General features: G+C 36.5%; 1 protein-coding gene across 1 annotated transcript in view; it reads right to left on the bottom strand.

Annotated features, from left to right (window-relative positions):
• The window catches only part of Fa2h (Fatty acid 2-hydroxylase), a 35,555-nt gene extending 15,150 nt beyond the window's left edge, over window positions 1-20,405 (bottom strand). Inside the window, exons 1-2 of the mRNA XM_089728265.1 lie at window positions 19,798-20,405; window positions 2,774-2,996 (exon numbers count right to left, since the gene is read on the bottom strand). Of these exons, the coding sequence (XP_089584391.1) occupies window positions 2,774-2,996; window positions 19,798-20,100 (526 nt within the window). The 5' untranslated portion in view covers window positions 20,101-20,405. The remainder of the gene's footprint in view (window positions 1-2,773; window positions 2,997-19,797) is intronic.
• Between the last annotated feature and the right edge of the window lie 549 nt (window positions 20,406-20,954).

The raw sequence follows: 20,954 nt of genomic DNA, 5'->3' as shown, positions 1-20,954 counted from the left end.
GGTGACGCAGGTGGGCCAGAGCCAGCTAAAACAGTTATAAACACTGTGACTATAGGACTCCAGCGCATTGAATTATTATTCATTATTTCTTCTTTGACAATTTCATTATTACAATTTGGATTAATAGTATTGATGATAATAATCAACATAAAAAATAATTCAATGTTGATTTACTGTTACTGTTTTTAACGATTTTTTGACGATGACAACCTTATTACAAGACTTTATTAATATTTATAATAATATTCGTTTGCGCTGCATTAATAGTGTATATATAACTAGAATTACTATTGGCATCCTCTGTTATAGACTAATATGTTAAAATGAAGGGAAACCTGTTATTGGCTATAGGATTTTCATACGAAAATGTAATAAAAAAAATGTATTGCTATTGGTTTTCCTAATAAATAAATAAATAGTTAGTCGCTCATGTTTCATTTTCTTTAAATTTTCTTTAAATGCCTAATGGCCTATTATACAAAAAATATCATTTTTATGGATTTGTCGGATCCATAAGCATAATATTAAAATCCGTCAATATCATAGAATATCGTACACTACACATGTGCAGGATATTCTATGATATTGACGGACGGCGAATATCACGTCGAGCGGTGTGACTTGTTCGATATCGACTGTATAATAAGTTAAATCAATGTTAGATATATTTTTGCACAAGGCATAGTTCACTAGGTCATATCGCGCCAGATAGTCAGGAAGTAGATAAGCCGAATTCTAAGTAATAAACAATGTCAACGGTCGCATTCATTCATTACATTCGTTATAATAGCCGGCAAACTTCTTGAGCATTTGTTGACGTAGTGGAGGTAAGTTCGCGCATGGTACACTCACGTGCAAAAACATTACTTACTCTGCGTCATAATGCTATTAAATTATTAAAATGAACATATGTATTTATTTAATATTTATTAGAACATCAACAAAACATATAGGTTATAATAATTGTAATAATTTAATCTTGAGGTAAAATAGATATTCCTTCTATTAAGTCAAAACTAGAGCTGTTGCCAGGTCTTTATTCAGTTGAAGCGAAGCTGGTATTTGTAATTTTTTTTTTCGTTATCATAATCTTGACCATCATCATCATCACTGTTTTCATCACCCGAGTCGCTATCATCGTGATGAGTCGACATAGGGCTCATCGGTGTAGTTTACAACTCGGTCGATTCAGTCTTCTTTTTTGTCTATAATTAATTATTTTTTGAAGATATTCGATTCGTAGTAATCGAATGTTACTTTTTTCAATTACCAGCTTCCGATTATTTTCTGTTCTTTTTTTTCATCTAAAGCCTAGCTCTTTTATAATACGTCGTAAGCTTCATTCCGAGCCATTAAAATTTATATCTTCTTTAAATTTTTCGAAGCCTTTCTACGGTACGGAGTTTCGCTGCTTGTTATGTAGTTATTATGATTACATCTTTTTATTACAGATTGAACGAAACTATCCATTCCGGTAATTTTCTTCCCTGATCTTTTCTTACCCGAAGTCTGAAACACGGCGAGCAAGCCAGAGCCTTTAGCTTCCTTAATAATGCACCTAACAGTACTCACTGATGGTTTTGTTACTTCCGAAGTTTGTTTTAATTTTTCCATATCATTCTTCCCCTGTTTTATAATGAAGCAATATACGTCGTACACAATTTTTCTACCCTTTCTTTTGAATACTACACCAGTTTGTCGCGGCATAGTGTATGTTTTATAAAAAATCAACAAACACTCAACAAATAGCAATGGCAACAAAGTCCACAAGTAATTATAACAAATAATTAACGATTAATAACGATAGACTTTCCACTGTACGCAAGCGTACTTTTGGGAGCAAGCGGAATGAAGGCGCGGTGCGGGACGCAAGGTTCGACTGATCTACCAATAAAGCGCTCGATACGATTTCCCCTGCCGTCGCGCCTCACCCTCACCACCAAAGTGATCTAAAATTCGGTTCTGCGCAGTCAAGGTCATTTGCTCAAGAAGTTTGCCGGTTACTATACATTGTTGTCAAACGTATATTTCGCGCTACAACAGCGCCACTCGTTTCAAACGAAATCGCCAAGAACTAATCGAAATACAATTTCATATACTGAGGCTGTAAAGTGATGTCCAATTTTTTTTTTTATATTACAAAGTTCACTTATTACTTTAGACCAAGACGCGTGGTTTGGCAATGTTAATCGAAATGACGTCCGTATATGGGACGCCAAAAGCAGGTGGACGCCATTTGAAATGCAATTAACTCCATATTGGACGCCGAAACGGTTCTAGGATATATATGTATATAGAATTGCTCGTTAAAAGGTATAGGATAATCAGTTATCATTTTCAGTGTTTTTGCATTCTTATTAGATGTCCAACTAAACTCTCCTACAGGTCTCACAACACATGGACGATCCTAAAAGGAATCGGCGAGATTTTGTATTGCTTTCTTTTGTTAATCACAAATCAACAGATATCTGTCTACGTGGTAGTCTTTTTTTTTCTTGTTCTCTTAGTCTTTAAAAAATGAAATGTAAGAAAATTCTGTACCGATACACTAATTCTAGGAACCTTCAAAGTTCCAAAGACAATTAAAAAAAATACACTATTCAATTAAATCGTAATTTAAAAAAAAGACTACAAGAAAAGTGTATGTTTATACGCTATGAATAATTTATAATTGACTCACAATAATGATTAGGCTTACTTAAAAGTTTATGATTTTTTTAATTATCGTCTTAATAGAGGATAAACTAAAGAGAATAATTGCATAATGACTCACCTCCACAAGCGACTTGCTCGTAATACTGCGTCCAGCCAAGATATAAAATTACAGGTATCCAGAACATAGGAACGAAATACCATGGCGTATATGTTAGACTCTCGAGCAATGGGCTCGCGAAAAGTCTACATTTCCGGTAAACCGCGCTGTTAACCCATTTCTCGTAGTCCGGCGCTATGGCGTGGAGCTGGCACAGCAAAGGCTTCGACCAGTCTAGACGACTCTGAAATGAAACACGAATTATTTTGATGAAATTTTGCAGTGTTTGAGTGACTTAGTGCTGCAGTTAGCGCCTCAGACTTTTGCGCCGAGGATGGTCGAGGGCAAACATTGTGTGATGATCAGTATGCTTACTACGAGTTTTTTAACGTTCTCGATAGCGTAAAAGTTAACTCATTTTTTTAGATGGGTGGACGAGCTCACAGTCCACTTGGTATTAAGTGGTTACTGGAGCCCATAGACATCTACGACGTAAATGCGCCACCCACCTTGAGATATAAGTTCTAAGATCTCAGTATAGTTACAACGGCTGCCCTACCCTTCAGACCGAAACGCATTACTGCTTCGCGGTAGAAAAAGGCAGGGCGGTGGTACCTACCCGCGCGGACTCACAAGAGGTCCTACAACCAGTAAAATTGCATGCATAATATTTATTGTCAAACTTTTGTTCTTGACGTCTACGCGTCTGTTGTCAAATTGAGACTAGATTAAATATTGTATGTCTTTATTAATATTTTATAATATAGTGTAGCCTTGGCGCAATTTGTGATTATAGAAGTATAAAAAACAATCATAATAGTGTACAAATTTACAATTCCAATTAATTATAGTCGAATTTCGACTACTGCGGGACCACTAGTAAATACAAATATGAACATACTTCGCTTTATAGTACTATTATTGATCGAAGGCTTTATAGAATCGTTTACAGACATTCTCGTGTTACATTAAATGTAGTTTCAGGAATGTTAATAGAAAAAATCCCTTAAGTTTAACGACAACAGAACACATAAACGCTAGAAATTCTTTCTGATAAAAGTTTAGTCATAAAAACACACGGGTTAAATAGTTTAATGTATATTGTTTTACAAACACAAATCACAATAATGTTTTTAAATTGAATTGTTATTTTTATTTCGTAAATACTTCATTTTATTTTAGATATTGTTTTCAAGAGCCGTAGGCTTTTAAATGAAGTTATGGCAGTGGACAAGATTGAAAGGATTCACAACAATCCTATGCTTAAAAAATATTTATATAAGATTTAGATTTTATAAAAAGACAGATTTTTTTCCAGTGAATTTAAATAACAAATAATCTTCTAAAAATACCACCTTGTTTGTACCACCAGTATAGTCGCCTGAGTTCAACCGAAATATGAAGATTTTAATAAATAAATAAAAAATGAGAAAAATACTAACACACTTGCATTCTTGCACAATGACGTCTCAAATTAAAAAACGAACTTACAAGGTCAATTAATAAAGACTAGAGATGTTATTATGATTCATTACATAACGAATATTATACCTGAGAGAATTTGCTGACACTAGCCCTAGCAAGAGCAGTGCTTCGCAGAATCTACCACCGGATCCGAACCGCGATCCACTGAGAAGATCCCGCAAGAAACTCAGTGGACTATGTCTATGAGTGAATGAATATAAACACAACACAGCACTTATATACAAAACTAAGCGACAATAATACTGGCTAGTAATAAAATTAATTGACAATTTTACTGGATGTTAATAGAACTTCAGGTGAGATGACGTAGGCGTCATACGATGTGGAGTTGCGTTTAGTCTAACAACTACCAACACCTTAAAATTAACTTTAATTACGCCTACGCGGCTACGACTCGTAAGAACCGAAGAAAATACTATACAGATACATTTGTGAGTTTGGTTTGCAGACTCCCATAGCACAGAAAATTACTAGTTACAGGAGACACGGTCGCAATTGGTCTTCGATTTTTTTTAGGAGAAATGAACATCGCATTCAGATCCATGTACAGTAGTAATATATTTTAGAAGATGACTTCAAAATTTGTAGCTTATAGAAGATGTGCATTTATTAATAATTTTAAAATGAATAGAAAATTGAAAAGGTCGCATTATGCAAAACGCAACAATCACAAATAATTTAAAATAGTACTGACGTTTTTTTTTCCGATTGGGCCACATTTTAATAGACAAAATGACTGAGTTTATGCTCAAAGAACTACAGAATTTTCTCAATTAGTTAATAGGGTATAAAATTTGCAATTATCCGTCCTAGCGACAGTGTTAGCCCATCAAGGATTTACTGAACTATATCACTGTGGAAAAACGTAGGTATTAATAACATCGGCTCATAATTATTGCATAAATTAAACTTTGATACTGTTGCCAGTTTAGCCGTCGGTGACAATTGCAAAAACTGATGACAATAGAATAAACTGTGTTCATTGGAATTGCAAACCCGACACTTGAAGGAATTTATTTTGTTGGCGATTTTGCAATTTGTTACTTGCGAAATGTCCTGCCTCTGTGTTGAAAATGACTGTTTTATATTATTATTATAATATGATTTGTGATATTTTGTTCCAGTTAATTTCCGTTCGTGTTTGTTTGATTGTTGAATTTTTGCAATGAGAGTTCCGGTCATCTACGCAAGGTCCCCAAACTCTTAAATTTGCCCTCCAAAGAAATCTAGGAGTTCTTGTAATTTGGCTAGTTCTTTCGGATTTTTAACGAATAAAATATGGTCCCTACAGGGTAGACGTACACGTCTACTTTTTTTTGCTAAAAGTTAAGGAATCAACGGGTGCCAAGTTTCTTCGCTTACAACCAAATTTTTTATAGCGTTGAGGATTTCTAATGTTATTTCATGTATGCATTTCATATGGGTAATTGATGGTTGTTGCCCTGTGGAATGGTCATTGGAATGTCGATGTGCGCGCTGAATATCATCATCGTCATCATCAGCCTTTATCTGCCCACTGCTGGACATAGGCCTTCCCCAATGCCTTCGACATAATGCGGTCCTCTGTCTTCCGCATCCAACGACTTCCCGCCGTGCGCACTAAGTCGTCGGTCCACCTGGTTAGATGACGCCCCACGCTCCCGGTGCCCATCCGTGGCCTCCATTCGAGGACTTTCCTCCCCCACCTGGCGGCGCTGGCTCGACAGATGTGACCGGCCCATTGCCACTTTAGCCTGCTAACTTTGAGAGCTATGTCGTCGACTTTGGTTCTCCGTCGAATTTCTTCGTTCCGGATTATGTCCCTTAGACAAATACCGAACATCAGTCTTTCATTATTAAATATGTGGTTCAATATACCTCAACATATTAAATGATAAATGTTGGATTAGTTTTTTGCTTCACTTTTAACCTTTGTTTTAAGGAGCTGCATTTTCTGAGCAGACGAAAGAGACGGATTACTGTGTATAGTTTCCGTAAAAATATATTTATACGATGTCCAGCTATGGTAAAATTCCGCTGAAAATTGGTATCTCTACTTGAGGATTAGACTTCTCTCTGTGGGCGGCCGATCACATCTTTTTGTTGACTGCCTTAATGATATCGTTAAAGGTTTTTTCATACTGCATGTTCACCGGATTCTCTTCTTTGTAGGTCGCTCCGAGCTCAGTATCCAACTTCAAATACAAAGCATTGATCAATGCCCACCAAGACTGAATGTTACGTAGGAGATTGTCAAATCCCCACTTTTCGGTAATAAGGTCCAAGTTGATGTTATCAACGGTATGTTCGAATGTCTTGTAGTTGCTACGTTCCACTTTGAGAAGGCGGCACGATATGAGAACTCTCTTGTCGTGGCCGCTGGAAACTACATACCCGATCCTGTAGACCGAATGGTAAACAGTCGACGTCGCCCAAAACACGTCATTACGGATCCTCCCGATCAATTAACGGTGCTTTTAGCTACCACAAGCACCGGCACCGTCCTCGTCGAGCCCGTCGCTTACGACGAAGGGCTCGGCCAGTAAATTAACCCTCAGACACAGTCCACTGAGTTTCTCGCCGGATCTTCTCAGTGGGTCGCGTTTCCGATCCGGTGGTAGATTATTGCTAGGGCCAGTGATAGCACCACTCCGGCTTGAGCCCCGCGAGCTGACCTACACACGTTAGGGTGAAGCTGAAATAGTCTCTCAAGGCTATCAACATAGGTAGGAAAAAAAAGCTACTTTGTTTTCGCTGCAGCTGTCGGTTGTACTGTTTGTACCAACGTATTAAACTCACAACTGTTGAGATGTTCCAGAAACTGATAGTGGCGTTGCTGGTTTTAAAACCGGTGTTGACGGCCTATCATCTTTTGGCTGATAATTAGTTAATACAGCGCGGATATTTTCGTATCTGTCTTTAAAAATACCGTGGGTACTGTTTGCTAATATGGTTCGAATGAGACTTCATGTATTCTGTTTAATAACTTTTTATGATTTATCTGAAACTCCTGCCAGTATTAATTAATTGTCTCCAACCTTCGCCTGAAGTAGTCGGAGGTCTTATGATCGGAACTATTTTTTTGGAAATATGTATAAAGCTGCTCTATTGTCACGAGCAGTTGTTGCTGGGTGTATAAGATACCTTCTATGTTTGTATTTGAATTCCAGATGAAACGATCTTACTTGAACAGAAGCGCTGGCTGGTGCAGAATAATGCTGCTAGCTCACACTCATAGAAGCCGGTAATGAAGAGTTTACTTAATGCTGCTGTTAATTTGCATTCTTTTACTAATCTAGTTCATCTCACATATAAAACACAATCACAAAATGTTGTATAGCTGTTCCACTCGCGAGGTCCTTAGTTGTTGAGACAAAAGTTGCTCGTAGGACCAAAAAGCGATGTATGGTTTGTCGAAAAAACCCTCTGATGGGATTAGTGATGATAACAACACTAATGTTTTGATTAATTGCTTATTGATAAGCTTATATGTAGTAACTGATCTATGTTTAAATGATACAATGCGAGTACGCCATGCCTTGCTGATGACGGCACACGGACTGACTCAAAAATGAATGATTTCGATATAAAATGCATCCGTATGCAATATAATGTCCGCGCTTTCCCATACAAGATCAATCAACGATTATCATATAAATTGATTTGGTGTCTCCACGACATTATTTGTATATCATCATCCATCATCATCATCATCATCAGCCTGCGGCAGTCCACTGCTGGACATAGGCCTCCCCCAAAGCTCGCCACTGAACCCGATCTTCGGTTCTACGCATCCAGTTACTGCCAGCTGCCCTGCGCAGGTCGTCGCTCCATCTAGCAGGAGGGCGTCCTACACTACGTTTGCTTGTTATGTATGTAATGTAATTTTAAACACAATCTACCTTTTTTATCGTACCCCTTATTTTTTCTTTTAAACTAGCTGACGCGGCAGACTTCGTAGTGCGTCAATCGAAAAAAAAGACCTAAACTTTTGTATAAAATAAACTTAAAACAAACAAAAGGAATCCGTCCGACTGGGGACACATCAAAATTGATATTTTTATTTAATTCTGAGCATTTTCATATTTATCTACCTTTTAAACCTTCTCTGGACTTCCACAAATAGCTCAAGACCAAAATTAGCCAAATCGGTGCAATCGTTGTCGAGTTTTAGCGAGACTAACGAACAGCAATTCATTTTTATATATATAGATAGATAACGAAACGATCTTCTGTAAAACAAAACATGTATAAGATACAACAAGTGTGAATGCAGTTTTTAATAATCTAGATTTCAACCTCTGAATTTCGAATGATAAATATGTTTATATATTCTAGATTAATGATATTGTTAAAATAATGACTAGGACGGAATCTTGAGAGATAAGAGCGATAAATGTGCTATTTTCCCATTGGTATCTTCTGAACCACGACTCTGGGTCTGGATGGTGGATTACCATCTAAGATCCTCTAACCTCTAACGTCTCACATTTATATTTATAACAAGTAAGCCGCTAATCATAACATTGACTATAGAAAAGTTTTTAACCAAGACAAAGCTTCTTCCAAGTTCGTCGAAGCTATAAATAATGTACCAAAAATAAACAGCTGCGCATAGATTAAAACTTTATTAATAGGTTTGGCCGTTCGGTTTGTACCTGTTGCCTAGATCGGCTCCTTGCGGCGTTGGGCCAAAATTATTAATTCTATCACATTTACTACCGTCTTGGAACGAACTGGACGTTTGCCTTTTGTAACTACATACTTCAATAATGAATCGGAATTATATATAGAAACTAGCTTTTTCCCGCGACTTTGTCCTCGTGGAATAGTTACTTTGGCATAACGCTAAATTTTACCCATCTCTTCATTTACGTAGAAAGTGAAAATATATTTTTGAATAATAGAATGTTAAAGAGTTATTTAAGGTCCTAAAATCACACTTTTTAACCGACTTGCATTGGTCTTAGCGTGATGTTATATAACCTATAGCCTTACTCGATAAATGGGCTATATAACACTGAAAGAATTTGTCAAATCTTACCAGTAGTTTCTGAGATTAGCGCGTTCAAACAAACAAACTGTTCAGCTTTATAATATTAATAATAAGTATAGAGAGGGATGTTCTATGTTTCGCCCAATATTTCAATCGGCATAAGAGATAAAATTACAAAGAACGTTCTAGTCAAAAACAGCTTTAGCCTGCCGACCGAGAGGGCTGGTGGTCGTGGCGCCGACGACCGCCAGTCCGGCGTCCCGAGGGGGAGGGTGATGGGAGAGATGTGCTCCGCACTAAACGCTTCTCTTTCCCCCCTTTGCCTTTTCATGAGTTTTGTCTCATGCGAGGTTTGGACGTTGGTTGTTGAGAGACAGGAGGTTTTAGTCGGTTCGACTCCGACATGCCCCGCCCTCCATCCCCAGTGAAGGGCGGAAGTCCGGTGATTTCCTCCAGACAAAAAAAAAATTAGATCAGCTTAATGCGAAAAGGGCGAAATAAGTCGGTATCCCGCTCGCTTGTCTAAATTTTAATTACTTTTCTTTTTGAACTACATGGTGGTCTTGTGAGTGCGCACAGGTAGGGACCACCTCCTTGCCTATTTCTGCCGTGAAGCAGTAATGCGGTTCGATTTGAAGGACGCTGCCCCGTCCTACTGTTAAAAGGTGACTCTTATAACTCATGTCTCAAGGTGGGTGACGTAATTTACGTTGTAGATGTCTATGGGCTTCAGTAACCACTTAACATCAGGTGAGCCGTGAGCTAGTCCACTCACCTAAAAATAAAAATAAAAAATCATGACAACTACCCACCGCCAAATCATCAGATTTTAAAAGTTTGAGAATAAGTACAAATATATCCTACGATTATTAATTTCTTTCCATTTTATATAAAATAGTTATCTATAGTTATATATAGTTATTTATTATCTAATAAATAATCTTTTTGTTTTATATAAGTTTAAAATCTAAAATATTATTTATCAATCATGCTTTATTAACATTATTAATATTGACTAGTGAAACATTATTAATATTTCGTATTTAAAAAATGAAACCTATGCGCATCAGAGTATTCCGATCGAAACGGCGGATCCAACGTCTCATGTGCATCTTAAAGCTTTTAGCCCACTGAGTTTCTCGCCGGATCTTCTCAGTGGGTCGCGTTTCCGATCCGGTGGTAGACTCTGCGAAGCACTGCTCTTGCTAGGGCCAATGGTAGCAACACTCCGGTTTGGGCCCCGTGAGCTCACCTACATGTTAGGGCGAAGCTGAAATAGCCTCTCAAGGCTATCAGCATAGGTAGAAAAAAAAAAGGTTTTCCCCATACCTATTCGTTGGTAGCCTAAGGGGCTATTCCAACATCGCGCGGATGGGTAGGTGAGCACACGGGCTCAACCTGAGAGAACTTGCTAACACTAGACCAGTAAGCGCAGCTGAGAAGATGCGGCGAGAAACTTAGTTGGCTCTGTCTGTGGGTGACAGCCTTTTAAACATGCGTCGGGTATAGATCAGTCGCCTAGGGGAAAAACAACCGAGGTGGGTTTAACTCTCGTACGTCATTAACGACATTAACGTTTAATATTTATTACTGGTGGTAGGACCTCTTGTGAGTCCGCGCGGGTAAGTACCACCGCCCTGCCTATTTCTGCCGTGAAGCAGTAATGCGTTTCAGTCTGAAGGGCAGGGCAGCCGTTGTAACTATACTGAGATCTTAGAACTTATATCTCAAATTGGGTGGCGATTTTACGTTGTAGATGTCTATGGGCTCCAGTAACCACTTAAAACCAGGTGGGCTGTGAGTTCGTCCACCCACCTAAACAATAAAAAAAGATCTGGTTATTCAACATTCCAGTCCGGAAAAGCATCAGTCGTGGACCGCTTCTCTCATTGGAAGGCAACTGTTTCGGAACCGTACCCATGTCAATACTTGTTCAGTTTTCGTGACAACCAATATTAACAATTGAAAACCTGATATTCATTAAACTAAACATTGTTGTAACCAGCGTTTAATTGGCTTGCTTGTCTGCCAAAGTAAAATAGGTAAAAAAAAAAAAAAAAAAAAAATAATTATCTTGTGTGAAAACAAACATAAAATCATCAGAATGAACATGTCCGAAGTTGTTTGGAACAAATCCAATGTGACAAAACAAAAAAAAACAATTGCAAAACTCTTATGAAATATCGCCGAGATTTAGCGGCTTATAAATTTAATTTAGAAACGAATAACGATTCCGAGGGAAATGGGTCACCCATTTTTAAGTCTGAGCGCGTAAATTCATTAACGACAATAGTTTATCTTTAATTTTTTATCTTTTTTGAAGTCGTCGTGGCCTAAAGGATAGGACGTCCGGTGCATTCGTATCTAGCGATGCAACGGCGTTCGGATCCCGCGATGGCGGGTACCAATTATTCTAATGAAATAAGCATTTAACAAATATTCACGATTGACTTCCACGGTGAAGGAATAACATCGTGTAATAAAAATCAAACCCGCAAAATTATAATTTGCGTAATTACTAGTGACTTATATTTTTTGACGAAAACTTTCAGCGTAATTTTGACCAACGTCAAGACATTCGATAAACTTGAAAATTCATTTTCTACTTACTGGTGGTAGGACCTCTTGTGAGTCCGCACGGGTAGGTACCACCCTGAATGTTTTTGCCGTGAAGCAGTAATGCGTTTTGGTTCGAACGGCAAAGCAGCCGTTGTACTGTTAAAACTGATACCTTACAACTCATGTCACAAGGTGGGTGACGGAATTCACGTTGTAGATGTCTATGGGCTCCGGTAACTACCTAACACCAGGTGAGCCGTAAACTCGTCTACCCATCTAAACAATAAATAAAAATTCTCTCATTTATTACGAATCTTCATCAAATTATATTATTTCAAATGTTTCGAATGTGGTTAAATTTTAATACTTTAACTGTGTACTTATTACTCCACTATTCAGGAAATTGTATTTAAACTAGCGAGTTAAAACGTAAAAACAGATCTAATTAAGCACACGATAAGCGAAAACTACAGAGGATAAATATAGAATAAAAAAATATTATTATTATTATTAATACTTTATTTCAGTTTTTTTTTAAAACCATAACATTTTGTTAGTAGTAATTACATATAATCTATGTTTAACTTAAAAAATCTAACACATAACTATCATTATATACATTTTATACCATTACATTTTTTTTTTTTTTTTCTCCTTCCAAGTGCCTACTGCAAAGGCTATTGATCAGCAGTCCCTCGATCTTGCTCGATATGATTCTCAAAAGACTGTTGCCACTGTCACGAACTCGACGCAATAACGATGCACTTCTCTTTATATTCAACTAATATTATTTTGAACAAAATAGTCCAGTTAGTGGATTTATAGATAAGTGATGTTTTTCATTAAACGCTGCCTATTTGTTAACCGAAAGTAAATTAGTTTAGTTTAAAAAAAATGCTTTAGGTAATAGGAAACACATAAAAAATATCTAGTCTTGTTACAATAGTCTAAATAATACAAGTATTTTTATTAAATAATCCAAGAGATTCTGCAGGTAGTGAACGGCTTCCTCGCCGCCGAGATCCAGCCTGCAATGTATATTACAGTTATATTTGAGAGCGAACAAAAAAAAACATTCAAAGAAGACATATGAAACTTCCATGTTTTTTTTTATTGCTTAGATGGATGGTCGAGCTCACAGCCCACCTGATGTTACGTGGTTACTGAAGCCCATAGACATCTACAACGTAAATGCGCCACCCACCTTGAGATATGAGTTCTAAGGTTTCAGTATAGTTACAACGGCTGCCCCACCCTTCGAACCGAAACGCATTACTGCTTCACGGCAGAAATAGGCAGGGTGGTGGTACCTTCCCGTGCGGACTCACAAGAAGTCCTACCACCAGTAAGTACCCTACGATTAGTAAGTACACGATCGCGCTCGCCTTCTGATTTTAATGTTTTAGTATTATTATTAATGTAACATATTTTGGGCTCAGACAGCCACACCATTTTCATTGGTACTTGATAAGCACACTTGTAAATGAAGCATAAAGCTTTTATAAATAGAAAATGAACTTTCAAGTTTATTGAACGTCTTGACGTTGGTCAAAATTACGCTGAGAGTTTTCGTTACAAAGGATAAGTCAATCTAACAAAAGCATGATCAAGTAATATCTAAAATTAGTTCCGAACTAATTGACCGTTCCCTTAATTGTGAAGATCGTGATTACAAGTGGGAAGGCACTATTCTATTTGCGGCCACTCCTAACGCCTCGCGTAGTGACAGATGTGTATACGTAGTCTTACCATAAATATTGTTGCCAGGAAAACGTCGCATTTTTCTTCCCCACGAAACATTTCCCATCACAACGTGCACTAGGTTATTTGTTAATTTAATTAATAGCGTTTTAAAATAATGAAGCTCTTTCAAATATTCATTGGACTTAATAATACCTTAAACGTGGGCCAAAGTATCGATTGAAATATGCACTTTCAATAGAAACAGTGGCCACTGCCAATATTATTGAATGTTGTGGGTACTTCAAACTATTGTTGGCCCATATCATGCTAAATTCTCAACAGCGAACGTAAAGCGTGTTTAGGTCGGAACTAGTCGATCAGTCTACTTTGATGAAATCATTTCTGATTATAACCCGTTGCTGAATCTCAAGGATAATACTGATTTTGGAACACGGTTCTGTTTAGGGCAGGGGTGGCCAACCGGTAGATCGCGATCGACCGGTCGATCGTGGCTATTAGTTCAGTCGATCGTGGCAAGACAAAAATATAAATACATAGAAAATACTGCGCAACGTATTCATTCATTGCTGCACGCATCATCTTCATCTTGTATCATTTGTTAATGACCATTACGCTACATTATTTATCCTCTCTTCTACACAATAGTTATTTTATTATATAACTAGCTGAACCGGCAGACTTCGTAGTGGCTCAACCGATAAATAAAAGATCTAAACTTTTTGTATAAAATAAACTTAAAACAAACAAAAGGAATTCGTCCGACACATCAAAGGAAAAACAAAAAAATTATTATTATTTAATTCTGAGCATTTTTATATTTATATACCTTTTAAGCCTTCTCTGGACTAACACAAATAATTCAAGACCAAAATTAGCCAAATCGGTCCAGCCGTTCTCGAGTTTTAACGAGACTAACGAACAGCAATTCATTTTTATGCATATAGATTTCTGATTTATTTTAACATTTTTAATAAAAGAAAATATGTTACTTATTTGTATACTGAACTACATTGTTTCATTAAATTTCAAGAAAGGTCATTGGTAGATCGCAGAGTGCTTCGTCAGTAGACTGTAGGCCATGGTTCTAATCAAGTTGACCCGTCCTGGTCTAGGAGTTTAACCAAGGTCTTAACAATCCTCATACACGATGAAGATCAGTCTGTTCGGGATGTCACACTGTAGGCACCGCAACATTCTAACGTTTTAGCGGGTATGCTCTTTGGATTGAAAGCTTTAACAATCAGTATCCAAACATGCGAATCGTATGACCAGCGTGGATATATCATACATAGCTGTCCATTCTTGGACCGGCACCTATTACCAAGGTGCATTAAATCTAAATCGACATTTGGATAATTGTGGCTATTAAAAACTATAAATAACCGACAAGTCAAACAAACAAGATTATAAAACGAACGATGTAATACGTAATACACATTATCCTTAATTTATATTAAAACTATTTTGTATTCGTGAACATTTATTTTATAAATTCCATGATTTGTCATGTTTTATTGGTTCGTCGTAAACGGCCGATATCTGCTTTATCTATCGCAATCCCGATAAGTTCTGTCTACAGGTGTGAACGCTGATAAAAAAACGCCGAAATATGAGTAATGTGGCCTTTTAAAATTATATTCGTCAACTGTAAATAGAAATTAATGTTTCTGTTTAAAACTCGAATTTCAAGAGTGTTATAATATTATATGTCGTATCCATATAATACGAATAACACTTCACCTTAACTTCATATAAAGTTATCTAAGCAAAGGTAAGGAATCAACATCAGAATCAGTGGCTTAGCGTGGGTGTCAGCCGCCCGGGGCGGAAGACAGTTTTGCCGCCCTTTTATTTAAATATTTCACTTTGATGCATACTATACATTAATTCTAGATTTTTTTTTGGCAAAAGCAGTCATCATTATTTTGCATTATATCTACAGGTAAGACTTTAAATAAAAAAGTTTATCTAAGTGTTACAATCGCGTTTATTAATACAAAAAATATTCTATTCCGTTGACCCATAAACATAAAATTTGACAGGAATCTCGGTAGGTATATCTTACAACACATCTATCTATAGGGAAAAATCTGAAAACCGTAAACATTTGTACAGAACCGTGAGTAAGAGAGTGTAAAACTCGCACTTGGCGGTTTTTTTTTATTTTAATAATAATTTATTGCTTATATAAGCTTGAACAACATTTCAGACAGTCCAACATACAATTACATAAATAAAATACATATTTAATACTTACACAGTGTAATTCGGGTACACGGAGCGGAAAAATTCAATTTTTCACAATTTTGAATCACAACTACTACACGTAGGTACTTATTTGCACAAAAATCACAGTTTTAAAGCGTAACATAAATTACGATACGTCAATGTGAAATGGACAATCCACCAATAAAACTTTCTTTGAATGGTTAAAGCATCACGTACTTCCCACTGTACATTCTTTACTATTATAAAAACGGGGAATCCCCGCGAGTCAGTATAGACGGTGCCGCCTGTTCAATTGGTCCAAATAATTTGTAATTTTTTTATTTATTTTTTATTGCTTAAATGTGTGGACGAGCTCACAGCCTACCTGGTGTTAAGTGGTTACTGGAGTTCATAGATATCTACAACGTAAATGCGCCACACACCTTGAAATATCGTAGTTACGATAAAAATATGAAATGGTTCAAATATTTTATTATTTATTGTGAAATTTTGCCAACCCCTAGAAAGTGCCGAGCAGGGCGGGCCAAACCTACAATAGACTGGCATACCATAATCATATTCTATTAACAGGGCGTGTTTAGTGCTCACACGGATAGGTACCACAATTTTGACTATTTCTACCGCAAACCAATGTGATACGTTTGTTTAAAGAGTCGAAAAACGGATATAGAACACGAAATTGATGTTTTGGCTTAGGATTTCAAAGAGGGGGACGCCAATTTGACCCGGCCATTTCACATAACTAGAAGTAGGCATACCGGACATCTAATATAACCCTGTAGGCCACAGGCGGCTCAATTGTTATTTAATTATTTTTTAATTAAATTCAATAATTACTATTCTATTTATACTTAACTTTGTCTTAAGTTAAAAAAAAAAGACTTTTGTATAGATATAAAATGATACTTATGCATAGTAAAGTATCAAAGCTTATGACAACATTTCTCTTTGCATATGACAGTGCCTATCCATGGTGTTGTCGGGAAGAGGTGGCTAATAAAATAATAGTTCTAAAAACTAAAAACCACGCTTTTATAGAAAATCCAATAAAAAAATGGAAAATAAATTTATCTATACTAATATTATATTATTATCTATACTAATATTATAAAGAGGAAAGATTTGTTTGTTTGTTTGTACTGTATAGGCTCCGAAACTACTGAACCGATTTAAAAAATTATTTCACTGTTGGAAAGCTACGGTATCCCCGGGTGACATAGGCTATATTTATTATATTTTCAAAAAAACTAGGGATCCTTACTGAAACTCTAATAATGTAATCGAATGTGTAAAAAAAATACCTAAAATTCGTTACATCGCCTGCGCTACTTCCCAAGCGAAGCCGGGGCGGGCCACTAGTTGTATTATAAAAGCCTGGGGTGCATGATATCAATAGTCATAAATATTTTATTGACAGATATGAGTAGAAGGATTATCATTTTGATAATATCTTAAAAAGCACCCTACGAAATATTGTAATAACATCGGTCCTTGATAAGTATGTCAAATTTCGAGTTAATCCGACATTTTGAAGGGGCACATGTCAAAAGTTTCCGTTACATGCATAAATTCATTGCACTTACCACAATTTTCTCTGCACTACATTTTGTTGACTGGTAGATAATGCCTTAGGCATGAAGTCCGCCAATGTAAATTTTATATGAAGTGTAAATTACACTTACATATTTATTTATATATAACACTGTGTAATACATACTAACATAAGTATGTAGCTAATAAGACCGTGTTAAAAACAACACCACATGCCATATCTAGCAACTGGTCGATTTTGAATCTATGTACTCAATACACTTGTGTCATGTGTATAATGCCTTACAAATGATAGCATCGATCATGACAGAAAAATGCATTAATTAAGTCAAGAGGTCGGAGCGTAGGAGCGCAATTAATATTAAACTGGAGAAGTACAACTTAGCTATTATCTAATACTTAACACTTTTCGATTTTTCTGGAAACGCACGGTGGATGAACGCAGTGGCTCCAGGTAGTACCTATGGATGAACTCTACTCCGGTGGCGGGCGGTGCGATGGTAAAAACGAGATGATGGAATCATCTCAAGCAATAAAAATCATAAATATCAACATAAAAATCAAACCCGCAAAATTATAATTTGCGTAATTACTGGTGGTAGGACCACTTGTGAGTCCGCACGGGTAGGTAGCTACCACCCCGCCTATTTCTACCGTGAAGCAGTAATGCGTTTCGGTTTGAAGGGTGGGGTAGCCGTTGTAACTATACTGAGAACTTAGAACTTATATCTCAAGTTGGGTGGCGCATTTACGTTGTAGATATCTATGGGCTCCAGTAACCACTTAACACCAGGTGGGCTGTGAGCTCGTCCACCCATCTAAGCAATAAAAAAAAATTATAATTACGACCTCAGATCTCGATCCCATTACAATTAATATTAGTAAGTGTCTATGGTTCACGAACTACACTACATTATCATTCACGTTAGTGAACTATGGACATGAGTCCGTCAACCTACGTAGTACGGTTATGTAATTGAATCTGTTTTGAAGTTTATGCATAAATATTTCTAATGAAAACTTCATTTGCGCCATAACTGGCAGCCAAATTTCGTAAATTTTGGCTAAGGTCATTAATATCAACGTTCTATAAATTTCAACTGATCACCGCGCTTGATGTCTTTAGGTATTATTAAATGATTATACGTTTTGCCAATTTCACTGTATTGTTTTTATAATATAAGTTTAAATGGCTTCATAAATAGCATTGATAATACCTATATAATCATAAAGGTTGTGAGTTTGGTTTAAAATTATACTTTGGGAAACCAAGTCAATTCACGGTCGAATTTATAATTCGACAATTCAGACAAATCTTTAAAAAAGTACAGAGTATCGTGCGCTGGTAGGGGCAGGTTGAAGTTTTTAATCAAGATCTTGTAATTACAGCGCTTGGGTAAAACAAAAAAAAAGCAAAACCAAAAAAAGAGTTCATTTTGTTCAAAAATATGTAATCTGTTAGAAAAGGAGAATGTACGATTCTTTTTAAATAACGAACGTACTTTGAGCATGCAGGTTGCAACTATGTATAATAAAAATAACAAAATAGTTTTTTCAATGTATATATATAGTCACGTTTATACTCTTAAGTCTGCACCATTTAATAAAACGTTACTTGTCTTTGATATATTAATAATCATGTATATTACTAATATATTACCTATTTGAGAATAAGGTGTGCTTCACCTAAATTCAGTTTAAGTAATTAATATAGTGATAATAAATGAGTTAATGATAAACCAAAAAAAAATCACGAAAGTATTCAAGGTGTAGATAGAATTCGCTCTAAAATCTTCTGTCTTGTAAACACAATTGTTTACGCTTTCTGTATAGGTGAGCTTTTTATAGACAATTATGCTTACGTAAGCCTTAATAGTAACTAGCGTAAACATGAGACCACATAACATACCATTACTCTTTTACGTGAATGTTAATGTAAAACTTGTAATTAAAATATTTTATGTTTATAGAAAGAAACAGTCGATCACACTTAAATTCTTGTAATCATTTTTTAAATATTTTGACAGTGGACTCCTTAGGTTTCGTCATATTCGTACATTTTAGTTACTACCCGAAGAACGAAGACTTGGTTCTAAAAAAAAGATTATTTCCGGAACCATCGATATAAAATCAAGTAAGGATAGACGAAACCATATTCTAGACTATATATTGCATTTCGGCTTAAATATTCGGATAAACGTTATACATATAACCAATACCTGGCGAATAGTAGATATATCTCTAAAAATTCAACTCTTTAAGAGGCTATAAAATGTTATTATATTTTAGCGGGCTCAACATTCTGTTGCTCGCAAGCGAACCGAAAATTAAATCGTTTTTAATTAGTTTTATCGTCATGTCATTTTTGACTTTTGTAAGCAACGAGAATGCTTAGAAGTTTTATTATTATTTTTTAAGCAAACACATTAAAAGCTTTCACTGATTAGTCTGATTCATAGTTTAGCGATTTACAAGTACCTACGTTTGTAATATTATCAAATGCTTTTAATTTTGCACTTGAATAACAAATGTTTCACCATACCTCTAGTTCTTCCAAAAACTCAATCTCTTCTGGATCCCTCATGGAGTCCTCGTTTGTTAGTATCCTACCATTTTCACTGACACCCCCTGTTAAATTCACGTCTTTCAACACATCACCGTCCACTTTTAAATCCTTCATTAAGTGATATGCACTGGTGCTGTGCCCGAATTTTTGCATCGCTTGCAAAATAGACTTCCCTTTGTACATTTGAAGGGTGTTCACCCCGCCCGGGTGGTCGCGCAAGAACTTTTGCAAGTCGTAACATTCCTCCTTGAATTTTACCGGGAAAATTTCGCGGGCCATGATGCGGGCAGGAGCGACGACCAACTCCGCATCGACATGCGGTATGACTGAAAGAAAACGTTATCAGCAAACGTTCGTGTCATACCACAGATGTTTCGTTTACTATTGGCTTGTACGCTACATTTCACGGACGCAGCCCGCTACCTTGACAATTAGTTTAGCACTCTGAGTTAATGTGAAAGAAATTAGAACGCCTAATTGATAGAAGTGAGTAGGCACAGCGACGAGAATGCTGCTCGGCGGCTACCTACCACATCACAAATTAAAAGCGTTCGCACTAATAACACCAGCACCAGACTGGCATTTACGCACTGATACGTTTTGGCACTCATTCAAGTTCACGTTCAATGAAAAAAAAGGGTAATGAATGATTTAATATAATAATCCTGCAGCTTTCGTTGATTATATGCTTCCGTCTTAATCAAAATATATAAGAATCATTTATTAACATTACGCATTTATGGATAAACAATTAATACGATTTCCATGCACGCGATTTCTGTCAATTATTTTTTACGATTTCAATTCTTCTTTATATTTGTTTTAGGGTGAATATTAAATGATAATATACATTGGCTTCTTTTTCTTCTTCACTTTCTTCATTGCTGAAGGTCGTGTCCCTGAAACTTGACCGTTGCCTGTCTCGTGAGCTGTTTCCATCTCGTCCGGTCCTCAGCTGCTCGAATGGCGGTTGCGACTGACAACCCAGTTAGAGCGGTTACTTGATCACACCAACGGCTAGGTAATCGGCCGCGGGGTCTCTTTTCTTCTACATTGGCTATGTGGTGTTAATATACGAGTAAAACAGCACACTTACTTTACAGCACAATAACCTTTGCATTAGATGTCTTCAG

The sequence above is a fragment of the Bombyx mandarina genome, chromosome 06 (assembly GCF_030267445.1).
Source record: "Bombyx mandarina strain Sakado chromosome 06, ASM3026744v2".
NCBI classification, from domain to species: Eukaryota; Metazoa; Arthropoda; class Insecta; order Lepidoptera; family Bombycidae; genus Bombyx; species Bombyx mandarina.
The sequence above is the reverse complement of the archived record's forward strand: the minus strand, read 5'-3'. Positions and strand labels throughout refer to the sequence as shown.